We start from the raw sequence: 18362 nt of genomic DNA, 5'->3' as shown, positions 1-18362 counted from the left end.
ATATATATATATATATATATATATATATATATATATAAATTAAATAATTAAGTAATTTATTTTTGTGCTTACAGATACACGATCCTGCAAAAAATTGCAGCTGATTTTTGGAGGGGTCGTTGCCATAGCAGCAATATTACTGGTGACCACAGTCACCTTATCCTTTATCCTATTTGGTAAGTAGAATTATAAATTATAAATATTTAAGCGTTGTGTTAGTTAAAGGAGTTAAAGGAGCAATAAGTAAGACATTTACTGTGAAATTAACCACAATAATTTTCATTTGTCACCAGAGAGGGAAGTGACATGCTATGGGTTTTATGTGTCGTTATAACTTTAAAGACTATGTGTGATTATTACTTATTCCTTTAAAATGTTCTTAAATTCAATGTAAGTGTTGTTGTTGTAAAAATCGAACTTAACCCCTCCCCTGCTTCAACATTGCTATTGGCTACATCTCAAACCAACCTTGGTACCTTTGATTACTTTCTTAGTGTCTTAGTATATTCTGAAATAGAATCCCTTCACCTTCATCGATCAATTTTCCCTCACACTTATCCCTGCTGGAGTCATGAGGGGTGCTGGTGCCTATCTCCAGCTGTCTACGGGTGAGAGACGGGGTACACTCTGGACAGGTCACCAGTCCATCGCAGGGCAACACAGAGACAAACAACCATTCACACACGCACACACACACCTAAAATGAATTTAGAGAAGCCAATTAACCTAATAGTCATGTTTTTGGACTGTGGGAGGAAGTCAGAGTACCCAGAGAGAACCCATGCATGCTCCGGGAGAACATGCAAACTCTACACAAAAAGACACCCGGGCAGGGAATCAAACCTAGAACCTTCTTGCTGCAAGGCACAGTGCTACCCACTGTGCAGCTCAGAATCCCTTTCCTTCATCAGTAGATAACATTTGGATGGCTTCTTTATTTAGACAACAACAGGCATTGGTAATAATGTACTTTTGATCAATTACCTTGGCCTTCTTCATATGAAACAGAAAGAATTAACATGTAGTCCTGGTTGTTTATTACAGCTTAGGGTGTGTGAATACTTCTCACTCCTCACCCCCATCACAGTAGCTCTTACAGGCAACAGAAAGCTCCTTTGCTTGTTTCTTAAAAAGAGACGGACCTACCCTTTTTTCTCCATCTTATTGATGTGACACCTCCCTCCCTCTTTTGCTCCAGACAGTCAGCTAAAGAGCTAGATGTTAATACTTTTTCTTTAATTCTGTTGTAAACCATCTGGTTGGTTTACTTCAGTGTTCTGCTTGTAGGCTCATGCAAAACAACACAGTTCCTCCTTCTTTCAAAAACAACAGCATAGAATCATTAAGGTTGGTGCTAAAAAGCTTTGCAAGCCAGTGAAGGGTAGCTTTTAGTGTTAAGTGCCCACACCCTTACCGAAAGCAGCACTGTGCAAAATGCAGATTAGTAAGTTGATATTTTTACATCTGAAACTACAGGCGCAACAAAAAACAAAAATAAAAGTTTAAAAATAATAATAAAAAAATCTGTGGTAAACTCTAAGTGCTCCTAAAAAGATTTAGCTTATAGATAGTTATAGTTGAACCAATATTATATTTGGTGATTTAGTGCTATATAAATACTAAATGAAGCTGAACTGAATTTGTAGAGGAAAATAATAATTATTATAAAAACAATCTGTCATTCCATCAAATAATTTAGTAAATTAGTAAAATGCATTGCCAAAATTCAATCATTTATTTTAAATAATAGGAAAATACAAGATTGTGCAGATAATACAATTAAAAAAGGTTATAAATGCATGCGTTGAAGAACTCCATCTGTTACTGCTTCTGTAAAGGAGAACATAAAAAGAGTTTAGGTTTTGTAAAGTATTCACACTCATATCCCAGCCAGGTGGAAAACACCAGAAGAGAATCAAATATTTCTAAATAAGCTGTTGGAAAACCTGCAGCAGTGTCAAAGAAGGAGCCGTGACCTGAAAAAGATGCTGCACTCTGCCACGCAAGGTGAGTTTACAATCGTTGTCCTGTTCAAATTTGAGAAAACCATGATACACAAAAGTAAATACATCAAATATCAACATTACTCTGCATTCGGTGACTGTACTCTGTGGTTACATCTGCGGTTCTGTCTGTGTCTTTCCTGTCTTCAGACTCCAGGTGTGGTTTGTGTCCTGAAAGCTGGCTGTGGTGGAGAAATCACTGCTACTTTTTCTCTGTCGGCCTCCAAGATGACCGGCAGTGGAACGAGAGCGATCAGTTCTGCCAGCAACACAACAGCAGTCTGGTTGTAATCGAAGACTCTGCAGAGATGGTAACTGAAGCATTTGAAGATGCCTCATATATTATAAAGAAAATCAGTCAAGTTTATATAGAAACCAGGGTAACAGATATTCACTTAAAAAAGAATTTAAGAACTGTCTGCTGGTCATTCTCCAAATATTTCCTTCCCTTTTAACATTTCTTGCCTTTAACTGAGACTTTGCACAGGATTGTCAGCAATGTTTTCTTTTTTTGCCTGACATTAAACTTTTGCCTAAAATGCAGGATTTTCTCCAAGAAATTATGAGCGAGTGCACAAAATTTCCTTTCCTGTGGGTCGGACTAACAGACAGCAAAAAGGAGGGACTCTGGCTGTGGTTGAACGGTGGAAAGGCTCAGCACAGTCCGCTGTAAGTCTGAGGCTCTTCTTAAATCAAATTGTTATCTGATTCATATTCATTTAAATATATTTTAGCAGCAGCACAACATCACTCTAAATTCCACTCAGGTCCTCCACTCTTAAACTTTCAAGTATTCTATTAATAGAAAATGTTTTTTTTGGTATTTGAGACTATTATAAAACACATCATGGGGAAGTATTTTTATATAAATAAATGCAGCAAGACAGGCAGGAAGGGTTTTTTTTTTTTTACTAAAAAGAGAAATGAAATTCATGACAAACTAAAAATCAATAATTGTGGAGTATGCATAGAAGGCACGTGATACAATGGTTTCATTTCCTTAACAAGTCTTTTAATAACTGCAAATAGAGATGCTGCATTGAAAACCCAATAGAAAAATACTTGTTCAGCTGATTCTTACAATTATGTTCTTGATGTTCATATTCGATCTGTCCTTGCAGGGCTGCAGATCTGTTAAGGAATACTGTTACTTTATTACTCATATGATTTACATGCAAAGACTATGGGGTGTCGTCCAGAGGCCATCCCACACTGGAAAAAATCCAAATCTAGATAAGTCATTTTTTCTTAAAATAAGTGCATTTGTTCTTGGATTGAGGAGGTAAGGGAGGCATTTTGCCAATGGAACAAGACAACTTAAAATTAGAAAACACAATTGCATTGTCTTATTTCAAGTGCATATTATCTAAATATCTTAAGTGTAAAATTGCTCATTTCGTTGGCAAACCATCTCATTTACCTGCTCAAATTAAGGGTAAATACACTTAATTACATTAAGTTTTTTTAGATTGTTTTTGCAGTGCATATAGCTTTAATATAAAAGAGTTAAACTCCAAAGGTTTAAAAGAAAAGCTGGGAGAATGAAATAGAATGAAATATTATGTACAAAGAAAAGTAAATGAGCTCTGATCATTAATACTTCATAAAAAACATTTTTTTATAAAATATGGTGACACAGTTTATGAATTCCCAAATTCACTATAAATGCCTGCCGACAAAAAATATTCAATTGCATATTCTATTACTTGCAGTTTTGACCACAGCCATAAAAATTCTTTATGTTCACTTCCAGCCTCTACGAATGGCAGCGGGAAATCCCCCACAGACTTTCAGTGGGGATTCCCAGCGCCACTTTCCTGGAGGTCTGGCGCTCCAAACAAGAATCTGATATTTTAGTAAGATCATAATTGTGATGAACTGGCTGCACAGATGATGTTTTGAAGTGTACTTTCTCACTTAAAAATGTGTTAAAACTATTTCAGCGACACATCAAAGTAAGCCACACCAAGCTGCTCCCTAGCACATAAACAACCAGAGAACATCAAAGCATCTTGACCAGTGCTTGATGCCACGTCTAAATTTCGCCGTTCAAGCATCTTTAACGCCTGAAATGTGTTCTGTGTGAAAACACCCATAGAGTTTGTGTATAATTTAGACTCTTTGTTACAGATCTGTTATCATGAGGAAACCAGAAGACAAAATCGCACTAATGCTCTATTGCCAGGGATTTATCCATCCATCCATTTTTTGTCACGCTTATTCCAAGCGGGTCATCGCAAGGCAACACAGAGACAAACAGGGCAAACAACTATTAATGCACACACTCATGTTTTTGGACTGTGGTAGGAAGCCGGGGTACCTGGAGCGAACCCTTGCATGCTCAGAGAGAACATGCAAACTCCATGCAGAAAGAGCCGGGCCGGGAATAGAACCCAGATCTTCTTGCTGCAGGCCCCTGCTAAAGGGACGCTTAAAGATTACTTCAGCATTTATAGAGAAACATAAAAGAATAAAATTTAAAAAAAGTATTTTTTTAGTAGAGGAAACATTTTTGACAAAACTGGTTGTGCCAAATCTGTTTCCATTTCTGCGCTGTACAGCTTAATTTTTTGAGCCTAAAATGTATAATCCTAATATATATATAGAGGTTGGAACAAAACTTTTTTGAATTAATCATAGTCATTGTTCCTCGCTCATTATTTCCCTGTTACCGCCAATGCTAACTAAAAAAGTTTCCAGAGCATGTGAAACAGAAACAGGCCTACAGCATGACACAATTTCTACCTCAGATGACGGCGGGTGCTTTCCAGTACATTAGCTTCTTTTTTTAAGGTTTCATACATAAAGACAGCGTTCTCGAGATTGATGTGATAAAATTAGAAAAATGGGATGAATATGTCAAAATACATACATGAGTATTGGTAAACAATTGGAGGATCTGGCAAGAGGTTAGAAAGTCTGACGGGCTTATGAATGCTGAAGCAGGTGGTTATTAGCTCAGTGACATGCTGAGTCCAGTTAACAGGATACATTATGGCTGTCTCTGGACACAAAGTTGTCATGAGTGGTTTAAGCGATCTGACCCACAGGCAGAGAACCACTCAGAGACCAAGAGAAAAAGTTTAACAGATTTATTAAATGTAGATGAATGTCAGACGTGGGATCTGGAACTCAGTGGACTGGTGAACCGGAGCTGGAAAGTCTGAAGGGGAGATCACAGTGATAAGTTCAGGGACCGTAGGAAATTTGACTGAGGCTTGAATATTACTGGAGAGGGACTCACGCTTGAGGGGGCTCTTGTCAATCCTTGAATCCAACTTGTGGGGTTTAATCCAGAGAAGAGGGAACTCGTTGGAGGGCGGACAGATAGACAAGCGTTGGACCCAGAGGAGTAAAGGAGCGGACTGTCACTTGGATTTCCGATGAGGACTTGAATGTATCATGTGGAGATTTTCCCCTGCTCAGTGTGTACTCAGTTAATCCTTCCAGGGGGAGAAGGTCCAGGCATCCAGTTACCCAGGAAGGCTTCCTGCCGAAGAGCAAAGACAAAAACTAGATAAGACTCAGAGAAACAAAGCTTAGGTTAGACTCAGCTAATCTCTGCTTGGCTAGAGTACCCAAAACTGGCAAACACTCTGGCGTCGAAGTAGTGACAGCCCACTGCTCAAATACTCCTCCAGTAATGATCCAACGAGCTGCAGGTGTGCAGGGAGGCCCAACGAGGACAGGGCACCACCTGGTGGTGGAGAAAAACACACAAACAACCCACACAAACTGGATTCCTAACTAAAGTGAAAAGCTGAGGGAAACTGATAGGCACAGAGTCAGCAAAAAATGATTACCCACTAGCAAAAATGATATTCTGAAAACTGACGGCTAAGATTTTTCATCATAACACCCTGAAAATGGCTTAATTTGGCTTTTTTTTAATTTTTACTATTGTTCATGATCCCTGAATAGTAATGTAAGATGAAAGTCCTTGCTGTAGTGAACTTTGTAAATTAATTGGACTTCCCTCCCTTATCTTATCTTATCTTATCTTATCTTATCTTATCTTATCTTATCTTATCTTATCTTATCTGTCACAGCTACATTTCTTCAATGTTTTACATTTTGCTCTGACTGTAGATAAGGAAAATTTTAGGTAACATTTTCTTGCAGCCATCTTGATCAACACACATCTACTTTATTTGAATCACATGTTCTCCAGACTCCCCATCAAGGTATGATCCGAACACAGCAAATTGGTAAAAACTTTTAAGCCAAAGAGTCTGTTGAAGATCGCCATAATAAAGTGATGTCCAAATAGTTTTGGCAGTAAGGAACGAGGTAAGAAATGAAGCCTGTGCTTCTTATCATGGTTCAGTTAGCATAAAAAAATTTCCAACTTTACTATTTTGCCCAATTGAGCTATGAAGGAATTTCACATGTCTTTGCATGACATTATATATAAACCCAGCACCATGTGTGAGACACGTGAAAATGTATACACCTTCACATGTTATAAGTAATGGGTGACAGTGGTATAGGAGGCTGTCTCAGTCCTGTCCTTTCTACTGATGATTGACTAGGGGCATCGGTCAGGGTGTGTACACAAGTCTCACTTGTGTCAGCATGCCCCAGGGCAGCTGTGGCTACCATGTAGTGTGTAATTAATTGAAATGCTGTAAAGCGCTTTGGAGTGCCGTGACTTGACAAGTTTCAATATAAGTACAGTTTTAACCGTCCTCTATTTTGTAGATTTTTTTTTGTTAGTTTTTTTTTTTCAGATGGCTGTAGTCCAAAATTAACAGGCGTGTCACCCCTTTGTGTTTCTGTAAGTAACGATTTCCAGAAGGCTAATGACTGTCCACATTCATTCCTTTCTGCTGGGATGTATATATATATATATATATATTTAGGCTCATCATCAGGCCTAGATGCTGGAGATCGGCCTGTTTTCCAGTGTGGTCCTGTTTCTCTGACCGTGACTGGCTGGATGTGCTCTCTTCATCCTCAGACATGGGAGCTGGCTCGGAGCTCGTCTGCCTGGCTGTGTGTTTCCTGGACGGGGCCGCCTTTTCCAGTTGCTTTTGTATCTCTGCTTCTGTCTCCTTGAACCCCAGTCGGCCTCTGCAGATGGCCGCTCACACTAAGCCTGGTTCTGCTGGAGGTTTCTTCCTGTTAAAAGGGAGTTTTTCCTCTCCACTGTCGCTACAAGCATGCTTAGTGTGATGGATTGTATTTGAGTCAATGAGTCAATGCAATCAACTGGTTTTCCTTAGATAGAAAACTTTGTATCAATTTGACTGTATGATCTGGTTGAACTGTAAAGTGCCTTGAGATGACTTGTGTTGTGAATTTGGCGCTATATAAATAAACTGAATTAAATTGAATTAAATTAATAGTGGTGTACAACCAGATGGAGAGCACAACACAGGAACAGATGTAATTCGGGAAAAACTGAGATGTCAGACTCAAAATCCTACATGTCCTCTCAAGTTCAAATGTGACTTTCGAGTAAATAAAACATTGACAAAGCAAAGGAGATGCTTTGTGGCCTAATTTTCACGAGAAGAAACATAATTTAGCTTCACGTAAGGTCTAAGAGGCGGCACCCCATCTAGGTTAGGAGGGCACCCCACATTTGTTAGGATCTTTCTTTGTCTTTCATTTATTTGCTTGTTAAACAATGATATTACCCACAATCTGAGTGTTAAGGCTGATGTTTTTCACAGGCAGTTTGTATAATTAGCATCAGATATGGAAATGAAACGAGAGCATACAGACTGAGATGATAATGCTTAACAGAGAGTTCTGGTAATGTGCATCTGATTGTCCTTGATCTAAAAACACTGTATGTTAGTTTGATAATGTATGGCTGAAACCAGGGATGTCTCATCATTTACAAAATACATGTGTATGATGTAATGATGTTTAAGGGTTTGACTTTGCAGATGTATAAAAAGCTTCTTATTCAAGGGACTTCACTGATGAAGCAAGGCTGGTAAGGCCTATGTTTGTGACCTGAGCCATTTCTCTGGTCTGAGATTAAATTCTGTTTAACCTTCCATCATATTTGATATATATGCATTGGTAAGTGTTATTTAAAGGGTAATTTCACAGTGATCTCTTCTCAGGAAGAGAATCAGGGAGAGAAAAGTTGAAGGTGTAACACAATCGCTTTAATTTACATATTATAGGATATCAGGCAGAGACATTCAATGATTTCCCCAATTTTTGATCGGAAGGGTCACATCGACTCCTTTTTATATGGAATGTAAATTTAATTTTTTGCTGAACATTTAGTCCTGCTTGAAAAAAGTCATGATTATTTAACAAGGCGGGCACTAGGTAGAGACATTAAACTCCCTCGACCCAGAACAAACTATCTAAAATCTAGAGGTGTATTATAGAGCCATTTGTCACTGGAACCAACTGCCAATAACCACGCGAAGAGTCCAGAACAAGCTTCAAAAACATACTGTCTTCAGAACTACTGCAGATGATATGATGAACTGACCTGTGTATTTATGTTGTATATTTCTACTCTTTTTCGTGTTCCTATTATTTCCTAATGTGACACTTGTGCAATTTTTTTAATGGTTTGTTCATAATGTAATGTAACTTCCTTATGTGAGGACCCAAGGAAGATTAGTGGCCATTTATTTGGCAGCTAATGGGGATCCTAATAAAACTAAACTAAACTAAACGACATTTCAATCAGATGGCTCGGAATGACTCCCTGATCAATAACTTATCTATTAGTTTTTAGAAGGTGAAGTGGTCCATTTTAAGAAATCTAGATTAGCTTAGTAGACATCATGATAATGACCACTCGGAAAGGAATGATCAGTTCAACAATATGGTTACCAGGCTTAAAGGTATAGTGGAGGATTTTTGCAAATTTTTGAAAAGACCTGCCCTCTCCATTTAAAAAAAAATGCAAATGCACAACCATGCACCTGCTTCTAAGAGGGAATCTCTATTAAATGCATGTGAGAGCATGCACAAACCCCTCTTCTCCTCTTGCACGCTCTGTTCAAAAGTTACTGTTTGCATCACTCGGACCACTTATTTTGATGATCCACCCAGAAAAAGAAAATCCTCCACTATACCTTTAAGGTTGATTTCAAACACATCAAATTGTAGCTCATGTTCCTTTAAGTTTTATTGCATCAATGTTAAGATCAGCCTTATGGGTAGGAAAGGAACCATGAAAATCAACATTTCAACAACAACAAAAAAAAATGGGGCCTTTAAGTTTAAAAGTAGGACACAAAACACAGAATGTCTTATATTTATGTTTTTTTTATTATAAAATAACAACAAACATACAATATATATATAGATATAGTTATACAGACTGAGCTTTTTAGATACGTTTATTTTACACCAAGCTTATGTCATAAATATCTTAACATAATTAACATAACTACAATTCATAATCTCTATGAAGATATACGACCATGCTGATGGTAAATGCTACTTTATTTAGATTTTTCATTGTCATGATTGCATATATTTGTGTGTTTTGAAGGGTGACTGTGCAGTGGGACAGTGATGAAAGGGACTGTGCAGACCTGAGGGGAGGCGGGACGCTGTTTGCCTCTAAATGTGATGAGCATGGACCCTGGGTCTGCAAGAAAGAGTCCTGAACAGCCGTCACGATCTTTTCATCTATAGAATATTAATAAACTGAGATCGATAGTTGTAAATGTTCAGGAAAGATTAAACCAGCCCTAATACTTTATTGGTGCAGCTTAATGGTTTAATGTTTGCTGGAAAGATTTATATTCTTCAGCCACAACATTTTATTTATGAAAGCTTTTTTTTTCCTTTTAGGAAAGTGTAGTTTAAAGTGCATGCACATGAAAAGAACCAGAACATGTTTATCCTAATAAATGCTTTTTATCTAAAAGTTACACATTGTTTCTGCTGTGCTGTTCTGAAGATCTATGTTCTAACATCTTTAAGGTTTATCATCATCCTAAATATTGTCATCCAACAATGCTTTAAATTGTTTAACCAGACACATTGAGAGTACTGAGATCACACTTAAACAATCATAGCACCTCTAAAAAAAAGATCTCCTTTGCAGTTGGATCATCTTCTGGGGATTGTTTATGGGGCAACAGAGAAACGCAAATTAAAATGAAACAAACAGAAATATTAAGATGTTTTTTTTCCTTTTATCAGGGTCTAAAAGTCCACAACAGGGAACCTAAGGTTTGTTCACCTTCGCTTCCTTTCTCTAAAAAGACTGTAACTTTACTTATTTTTGAACAAATGTCTAATTAACTCATAATCCAGTGAGAATAAACCAGTAATCTCCTGATTACACCCTCTTCTAACCTACATGCTTCATGCAACTGAAATTGAAGCAAATCTTAAAAGGTTCTTTTTTTTTTTTTAGGTTTTTCTATAATATTTCAAGAGGTTTTCTGATGTTTATTGGATTTTTTTTTATTGTTTTGAGAGTTAATAAACTAGATCACACAGCTCAAACATCCTCCCTCTCTTTTAAAAGATTTTCTAAGCTTTTGACTGGGATTGGTAAGGCTTTCTTTACAGCGTATTCCCATCGTTAAATGCTACCTTTCTAGCCTTGCCCGTGCTCTTCTCCGTGCTTTCTGATATTTCATTTGGATTGATGATAGTGATGAGGGTGCGGCCGTCCATGGGTGCGAATAGAGGGTACACCTTATCCCTGAAGTTTGCTGTGAATGTGAAGATGTGGGATTTGGTTTCAACGTTGTAGAAGGAGACCTGGCCTTCTTCGTAGTCTAGGTACACACCGAGGCGCCGCGGGAGAAGGCTGATGGGTAGCTCCGTCTCCGGCTTGGTGCAGGCATAAAAATGGTTTGTGCTTCTCCACAATACCCAGTATCCCTTTTTGGGGGTCATTGGGAAGTTTCCCTTCCGCTTGGAGTCGGCCGTGGTCAGGCCGACACGCCAGTAGCCCTTATTGGCGATGTCCACCTCCCAGTAGTGGCGGCCGTAGCTGTAGCCCTCCGAGCCCAGAACGCAGGGACAGCTGTCAAAGCGCTGGGAGCTGTAGGGAGGGTCGGACTCTGTTAGACCCTCCTGGACCCTCCGCTGGTCGTCTGAAAGCTGAAGCCATGGGTGATTCGTCATTGGGTCGAGCAACACATCAGCTGTTAGGGAGAACAGAGGAATCAGTGCTCTAGAACCACAATTTGAAGTATATTTTCTTTATACTGGATAATGAAGGCAAGTATGCCCAATACTTACCAGCTGCGCTGCAGATCCAGCTCCAAACTGAAAACAGAGATGAGGACAAATAATTATAAACAGCTCATAAATAAATAAAAAGTTTTCCAAACTGGCCTGAAAAAGTACATATCTACAAACCTGTGTTTGGGATGTATCTGGGTATTCCTGCTTTCCAGGTCCTCTGCTTCGCCAGCAGCCAGATTTGGCAAACCATTGTCTAAACAAATAAATTAAGTAAAAAATGATCATCAGGGTGAAAAAATTGTTTTTGCTGTAACTTTTTTTTTGACCATTCGATCAAGCCACTGTAATTCTTAAAATAATTATTGTTTTTCCTTTAACTACAGGTTCCATCAATATCCTCGAACAAAAAGTAGTTTAAAAGCTCTTTGGCTGCAGGGGTTAACATCGTTCTGTTCAGAATATTTTAATGAGTATGAATCAAGAAAGAACATAAGAGCTTCAGTTTGTTTTTTTACATACCTGGTCAGTTTGTTTTATCTTTAAAATACTTAGAATTATAATTACTCGCTCTCTAACATGCTCTTAACTCCCTCTATATTTGGTAAATTTATACATATAAAATTGAAAATTCAGTTTGTTGTTAGCCTCATCGGGGCCCCATCTGACCACATCCTGCTGGTCGCCTTTTCCGCTTTGTTTGCTTTTCTCTGTTTTCTCTTTACTAATTATTTTCTTGGAGATTCTAGGTGAAAGTGGTGATAGATAAAGCGCTTAATATTCCCCATATGTTATCGGGGACAGAGACGTTGTTGGTTATCAGCGTAGCAGCGCATCAGGGTCAGCAAAATCAATTTATGGCTTCGCCGCATGTATATTGAGAGCAAGGTTCAGTGTTATACAACCATATGGCATCAGATTCACCTCAAGGGGAGGGGGGGTTTCATATAAGATGGTTTGCATGTGTTTGATTTATTGGTCTATAACATTTAGATGAATATTTGATCTAAAGGTAGAGCAGCAGTGGTGTTTCTCACCGAGCTGTCATCCTTCAGCAGGGACCAGGTAATGAACTCCAGCAGGGGCAGCAGCTTGAACAGACGCTTCTTCTTGACGCCCAGCATGCGCAGCACTTTACCCAGCTCCTCACTTTCCACACCGCAGCTCTGGAAAACAAACAAAATCTGCATCTCAGATTGTTTTATGAGAAATCAGACATTTTTTTTCTGTTTTGAAGTAGAAAAATATGTTTTATGTAAAAATCCTAGCCGTTAACCCCTCACCTCGGTGGCCCTCTGCAGCTCCTTTGCCCACTCCATGAGCCTCACTTGCCCCTCATCTTTGGGCTCCTCTTTCTTTTGATGATCAGATTTCCATGGTGTCTCCATTAGAAACTAGAATTGAGACATTAGTTAGAAATCATACGCATTTGATGTGTTTGACTACTGCATATTTCTTATCTGAAAGCTCACCTTGTCAACATGGCGAAGCTCATCAGCCCACTCTAGGATCAGCTTTCGGCTCTCCTCCAGGCTGCGCTCGGTGCGTCGGTCTGAGCTCTTGGTCTCTGCCTTACTGGTTCCCTCTCCAGTATCTGTGCCCCCCTGCTGAAGCACAACAAACAAAGTTTCAAACATGCTTTGAGCCAGAAAACCCATTTACAACCGCCTGACGAATCAGATTATCTAAACCTGAAATTTGTTCATTGGATTTAAGAGGTAATAAACGAAGAAGGTAAAGTCTAGGCCTGCGTGTTTATCAGGCTGCAGTCTTGGCTGCAGGCTTAAAGGTCGAATATTCAGGTTGTAAACACATATGGGGACATAAAACAGATATTTATGCAGCCACCCATCCTTTATATCATATTATTAATGATACACAATTAATGCTTGTTTTCATGGCACCGTTTATCTATATCCACCCCTGACTTATGAAGCTGAGATAAGGACTCTAGCTCATAAAATAAATCTGATAAAGCAGAAAATACACGTGATTTAAAGTTTGTTAGTATGTTCAGCATATAGACTGAGTCTTTTGCATAATTCTAAATCAGGATAAAAAAAAGAGTGTAATTTGCTTTAAATGTTCTATTTCATGAAGAGATGTGGGTTCTACCTTGCACACTTGATCCACTTGCTCCTTCCAGTGGTGGATGAATTCAACACACTCCTGCAGACTGCGCAGCTCCTTCAGGTTGCCCTGGCGCGCAAGATGCTGCAAGATAGATGTGCCATGTTTTAAAACAATGCAACAAGGAAGAAAGGGAGAAACATGGATTTTAAGATCCACTTTTATGATTTTCCATCAATCATTTCCTTCTCTTGTCCATGGTTAATTTGTAGATACTCGTCTGGGATCTTTCAAAACCAATAAACAGGGTCGGTTAGGGCCAAAAGCAAGAATAAGCTCAATCCAGCTCACTACACCACCGTCAAACTAATATTGAATTTTTAGATTTTCAGTCAGTCGTCTGATCAGGACTCTGTCAAACCTACTTTGAGGATAATCTATGGGGTAAGATAACTGTCAATAAAAAACGTTAAGTGAGCATTTAAATTTGTAAATAATTTTTTTTTGTAAATACAAATTAATAACAAGGAACATATAGAACTCTTTAATTTATTCACATTATTGACATACCTTCGGACATCTACTAATATGTTTTTACAGACAGATGTCTTACACCATAGATCCAACAAAACACTGGGTATGCTAATTGCCTCGGTGCTAACCACTTATAGCGATCAAAGCTTTTTCCAAAGCATTTCTGTCCTTAAAATGGATTCAAAAATTAAATAAACATTTACAAAGACTGACTATTTAATGTGAAAGTTTGGTTTAAACTTAAAATATATCAATGGTTTTCAGTGCAGTGGACATATTGAATTTTTTTGTAGGAAAACATAATCAAGCGCCTTTGTTTTGTTTTTCTGGTTTCTGATTACAAATGGCGTCCTGAATGTGTCGTTCAAATGAACCAAATAATTTGTGTGAATCAGGAGTGATTTGGCTGATTGCTACCCTCGCCCAGAATACAAAGTAGATGCTTTAAAATAAAACTGCTGCCAAACAAATCAAACCCTTTTTCATGCAGTAATTGTGTTGCTGTTTCTTCCTTATTTATTATACCTATGAACTGAGATCATATGCAAATTATCTGGAATAGAAAGTACTATATAATAGTTTTTTTTCCCAGATTTATTCTGGCAATTGACATTTTCTTATATGCAATAGATTTTAAATTGAAAGCTACTCTACTTTTTTTTATCTGAGCCGATTGACTGCTCATTGCCAGAACTTTATAATAAGGTGAGGTCTGAAAAATTATTCCAATATTTCATGATTAGCACACTTGGTTATTCTCTATGGGGGCAGATATTATAAATGTTTTACTTTTTTCTGCTTCTTTTCTTTCATTCATGATTAAAGTTGTCACCTGCACAGATTTTATGATCTTTTTTTTTTTTTTTTTTTTTTTTTTTTTTTTTTTTTATGAATGAATAAAATAAAATAAAATAAATTTAAAAAATATATAAGTCTGAGGGAGAAGAAAAAGCAGTTAAAACTCTGTAAATAGGGCATTATGTGATTGTAACTGTAAAACCAAAACTGCAGCTGCATGAGCTGAAGGATTCGCTAAATTAATCTTTTGAAGGACGGCACTAATTTTAACAAAAAGCTGTTCCTAGAATTAATTATAAAACAATAATGTTTCCATTATATCCCAAGTGAATGGATACAGCTACAAACTTTAATATATTTTATAAATAAAAGAAACAAAAACCATCTAAATGACTAATGTGTGTCACTCAGAACTTGTGCACGTCACATTACTTATCTGCTGTTAACACTGGGAATAAAGTTTTGAAAATATATCCAAATCATCTTAGAATAACTGAGAGATTATGTAAAGACAGGATGTAAATTGAAAAAAATATATATATACCGTAACATAAAATAAAAAGCAAAAGAAAAAGTAATCAAGCAAAACTCAGCAAAGAAATGTGTTATTTGCTTTTTGTATATATAATTTTATACATATTTGTCTTCATTTCCTGTTGGTAGCATTAAAAAATTGAGAGCAGAAAGATGCTAACTTGTGGAGACTTGTTTAATTTAAATACATTTTTCATGATACACAGTCAAATTCTCTTAGTTCTCTTTTGAAGTTAATAAATTTAGTTTCTTTTAGCCTTGTGCTCACTGACTCCCCTTGTGACTCTAAACAACTGCTTAGTTTTGTCATGCCTTAACCACTAATGTGTAAAACTACACCTGGACCATGAAGCAAATAAAAAAAAAATTAAAAACACACAGTCTCTACATCAGGAACAGGAACAAAAATCGAAGCCAAAGAGCTTACCTGAGGGTTCCTGTTGGTGCCTGTCTTGGCGTGAACGGTTGGGGCCGAGCTGTGAGGCTGGACGCTCTCATCAGTCACCTTCCAGCGAACAGCCCCGATGGAGCTGCTTTGGGTGGTGTTGCTGCCCTCATCATTCAGCATCAGCTGCACCCCTACAGGGCAGGTTTCTCAATGTTACAAATGTGTATAGAACAACGTATGGAAGAAACGAAGTGCAGAATGTAGAACCGTTGGAAATTAGGCTGTTTAAAATTGTAATTTCTTTTAAATACATTTTAAAAATCACATCTGATTTGCCACATTAAAAATCACACATAAGCTTGTAATATTTATATTTGTCCAAAAGGAAATACAGAAACTTACGTTTGTTTTGCTTTAGGATAGTTTTTAACTCTGTGCCTTCGTCTTTATTCATGGCTGTGGGAAAAGAAACACATGAAGGTTATGTAAAGAGACCAAAACCGACTGTAACATTCATGATGAGTATTCTAAAAATAGAAAAAGAATAATAGATTATTCTCCTTATTCATTAAATACCAATATATTGTTAATGTAACCCAAGGTTTTAGCTAGTTTGTCAAAGCAAAAGTAAAATCAACCACCATAAAATCAATATACATATTTCTAAGAGCAGCTGTTTTACCTGTGGTGCAGAAAAGAAAAGTGTTATATGTAAATTTAGAGCAGTTTACCTGTTCTGTTGTTGGAGCGTTGCTGCAGCTCTGATGGTGGAGAGAAGTGGACGAATAGCGCTGCCTGTCCAATCTTTTTGTTAACGCTTTTTTATGACCTTTTTATTGCCTGGAGCTGGAGAGGGAAACTATTTCTCTGTAAATCCCTTCAGCTTCCTGAAAGCTGACAGCGGACTCACCACAAGGGCATAGAGAGGAGTGATGGTTTACAGCAGCAATAAACCCTGTTATCATAAAAGTGACGCAGGTGACTGAGGTCTCAGGTATGTATTACTGTAAACTGTAAACCTGGCAGCAGAGCAATGAGGGCAGAGGTCAGACTGCTTCTATGAGGGCTTAAATAAATCATGACAGGCCAACAGATATAATTTTATACACTCATAATTATAAAATACAGTCTCACACAACAGGTTTGATGATACATATCAATTAAAATATAATCTTATATAATAAGAGTAGAATTCAACTTTATAGTCATTACACTGCCACCAGTATAAAAGCAATGAAATGTAGTTTGCATCTATCTAGAAGTGCTATTCAGGATATAAATATTTATTTACATGTGCACAGAGACTGTATGTATTAACTTTAAATGGTGTATATAAACAGAGAGTAATTGAAAGAGGCTATAAAATAAATAAAAATGAAAACTATACAGATTAAACAGGAAAGTTAGGATATGGATTATGTATATATAAGTGGGGTTATAATACAGGATAAATAATCACATATAATAATAAAGATTTACAGATTATATGCAGCTATAGTTGAGAAGTGCATGTAAGTGGTGCTGAATCCGTGGATGTGTGTTAGTAAAACAACCCTAATAGAGATTAATTCAAGCCTCTTTAACAAATTTAGCCTAAATGTCAGTAAAAAATGAAACACTAAAATAAATCTTCTTATTCAGGAGCAATAATCAGACACAGGGCAAGGCAGAGGGAATTTATTTATTATTAGTTCTATGATGGCACCAGAGAGGTGAGGGAGATAGATGTGAAGCAGGAGTAGAACTGATGTCCCAAACTTTGAAGATCTAACAGAGCAAAGCTTGATCCATCATCTGCTAAAGAAAAGAGTAGAACAGCAGCAGACCTGGGATGCGTGGGGAGAGATTTAACCTGAGAAGCAGCCAAAAGGCCCATGTTGACTCTGGAGGAGCTGCAGAGATCCTGTTTGAAGTTTTTCCACATGGCATATAGGGGATACATAAAACATGTGGAAGAAGTTGCTCTAATTATGAGACCGAAACATACGATGTGTGGAATAACTTAGATCCGATGTTCTCAGACAGTCTCCTTCCAATCTGACTCAGGCTTGAGATATTTAGCTAAGAAAAGTTGTCTACTTTGTGTTTATCTATAACGGAAGCAGCTGTGACGTAAATGGACTTATGTGGTCGGAAAAAAAGAATTGTCACAACCACTTTTAAATAACTCTCAGTTTAAAAGAAGTTTATACAAAAAAAAAAATCTTTTGAACCTTTTCTACTCAATGATCCTAATCAGCTGTGAATCATTAATACATGTAGAAGACATATCATAAAGTATAACACATTTTAAATTGTTTAATAGAAATATTCGGAAAATTTCAAATAATAGTAAAACTTGGCCTATAAAATAGGTTGAACTATAATAATCATAAAAGACAGGGAAGATAATGTAGACAGGAGTGGGAGTTGGTTTGTTTTCTGGTTTTATTCAAAGACTTCTACACAGCTCTGCAAATGGGATTTATACATAAAAATGCTGAGAATGTTTGATATTAATTTATAACTATTACAAAGATATTCAGTTTGCTTTAAAAATTGTATTGTATTTTTTATATATATTAAGCCCTTCTCAAGGTTTTTTTTATCTAATTTCTTTACGTTTGTATGGAAACAGATACGACCTTAGACTAAGAATCTAAATTCATATTCCCAGAAGAAGCAAAACTATTCAATGAAGATAATAAAGTGACCTATTTTGTTAAGAGGAACTTTTTAAATCGAATTCTTCAGAAAATGGTCTTTCAGCAGCGGTTTAAAACTGGCTTAGGTTGAGCTGCCTTAAAGAAAACCTCTTTTTCTATCTTTTTTTTTTATTGTAGCTTTAATTTGCTCTAACTTGACCTGAAACCTCCAGAGATGAGTTATTCCACATAAATCGGGCTGGCCCAATTCAA

The 18362-nt window shown here is 37.2% G+C and overlaps 2 protein-coding genes across 2 annotated transcripts; one reads left to right on the top strand and one right to left on the bottom strand.

Annotated features, from left to right (window-relative positions):
• The first annotated feature begins 80 nt into the window (after positions 1-80).
• LOC107087761 (C-type lectin domain family 12 member B-like) lies at positions 81-10178 on the top strand. The gene is made up of 5 exons (XM_015379498.1): positions 81-176; positions 1891-2007; positions 2154-2314; positions 2548-2672; positions 9484-10178. The coding sequence occupies exons 2-5, from the start codon at positions 1986-1988 to the stop codon at positions 9599-9601; spliced, it is 426 nt and encodes a 141-aa protein (XP_015234984.1). The 5' UTR covers positions 81-176; positions 1891-1985; the 3' UTR covers positions 9602-10178.
• A 289-nt stretch (positions 10179-10467) lies between these two features.
• LOC107087762 (nuclear factor 7, brain-like) lies at positions 10468-15998 on the bottom strand. Its single transcript, XM_015379499.1, has 9 exons — positions 15868-15998; positions 15505-15656; positions 13257-13355; positions 12614-12745; positions 12425-12535; positions 12179-12307; positions 11319-11397; positions 11199-11225; positions 10468-11101 (listed from the first exon to the last, which is right to left on the bottom strand). Exons 1-9 carry the CDS (start codon positions 15917-15919, stop codon positions 10512-10514), a joined length of 1371 nt encoding a protein of 456 aa, XP_015234985.1. The 5' UTR covers positions 15920-15998; the 3' UTR covers positions 10468-10511.
• Between the last annotated feature and the right edge of the window lie 2364 nt (positions 15999-18362).

Source organism: Cyprinodon variegatus, unplaced genomic scaffold, assembly GCF_000732505.1.
Source record: "Cyprinodon variegatus isolate N-32 unplaced genomic scaffold, C_variegatus-1.0 Scaffold193, whole genome shotgun sequence".
Lineage (NCBI taxonomy): Eukaryota > Metazoa > Chordata > Actinopteri > Cyprinodontiformes > Cyprinodontidae > Cyprinodon > Cyprinodon variegatus.
Note: the sequence above shows the minus strand (reverse complement) of the source record. Positions and strands in the feature narration are given on the sequence as shown.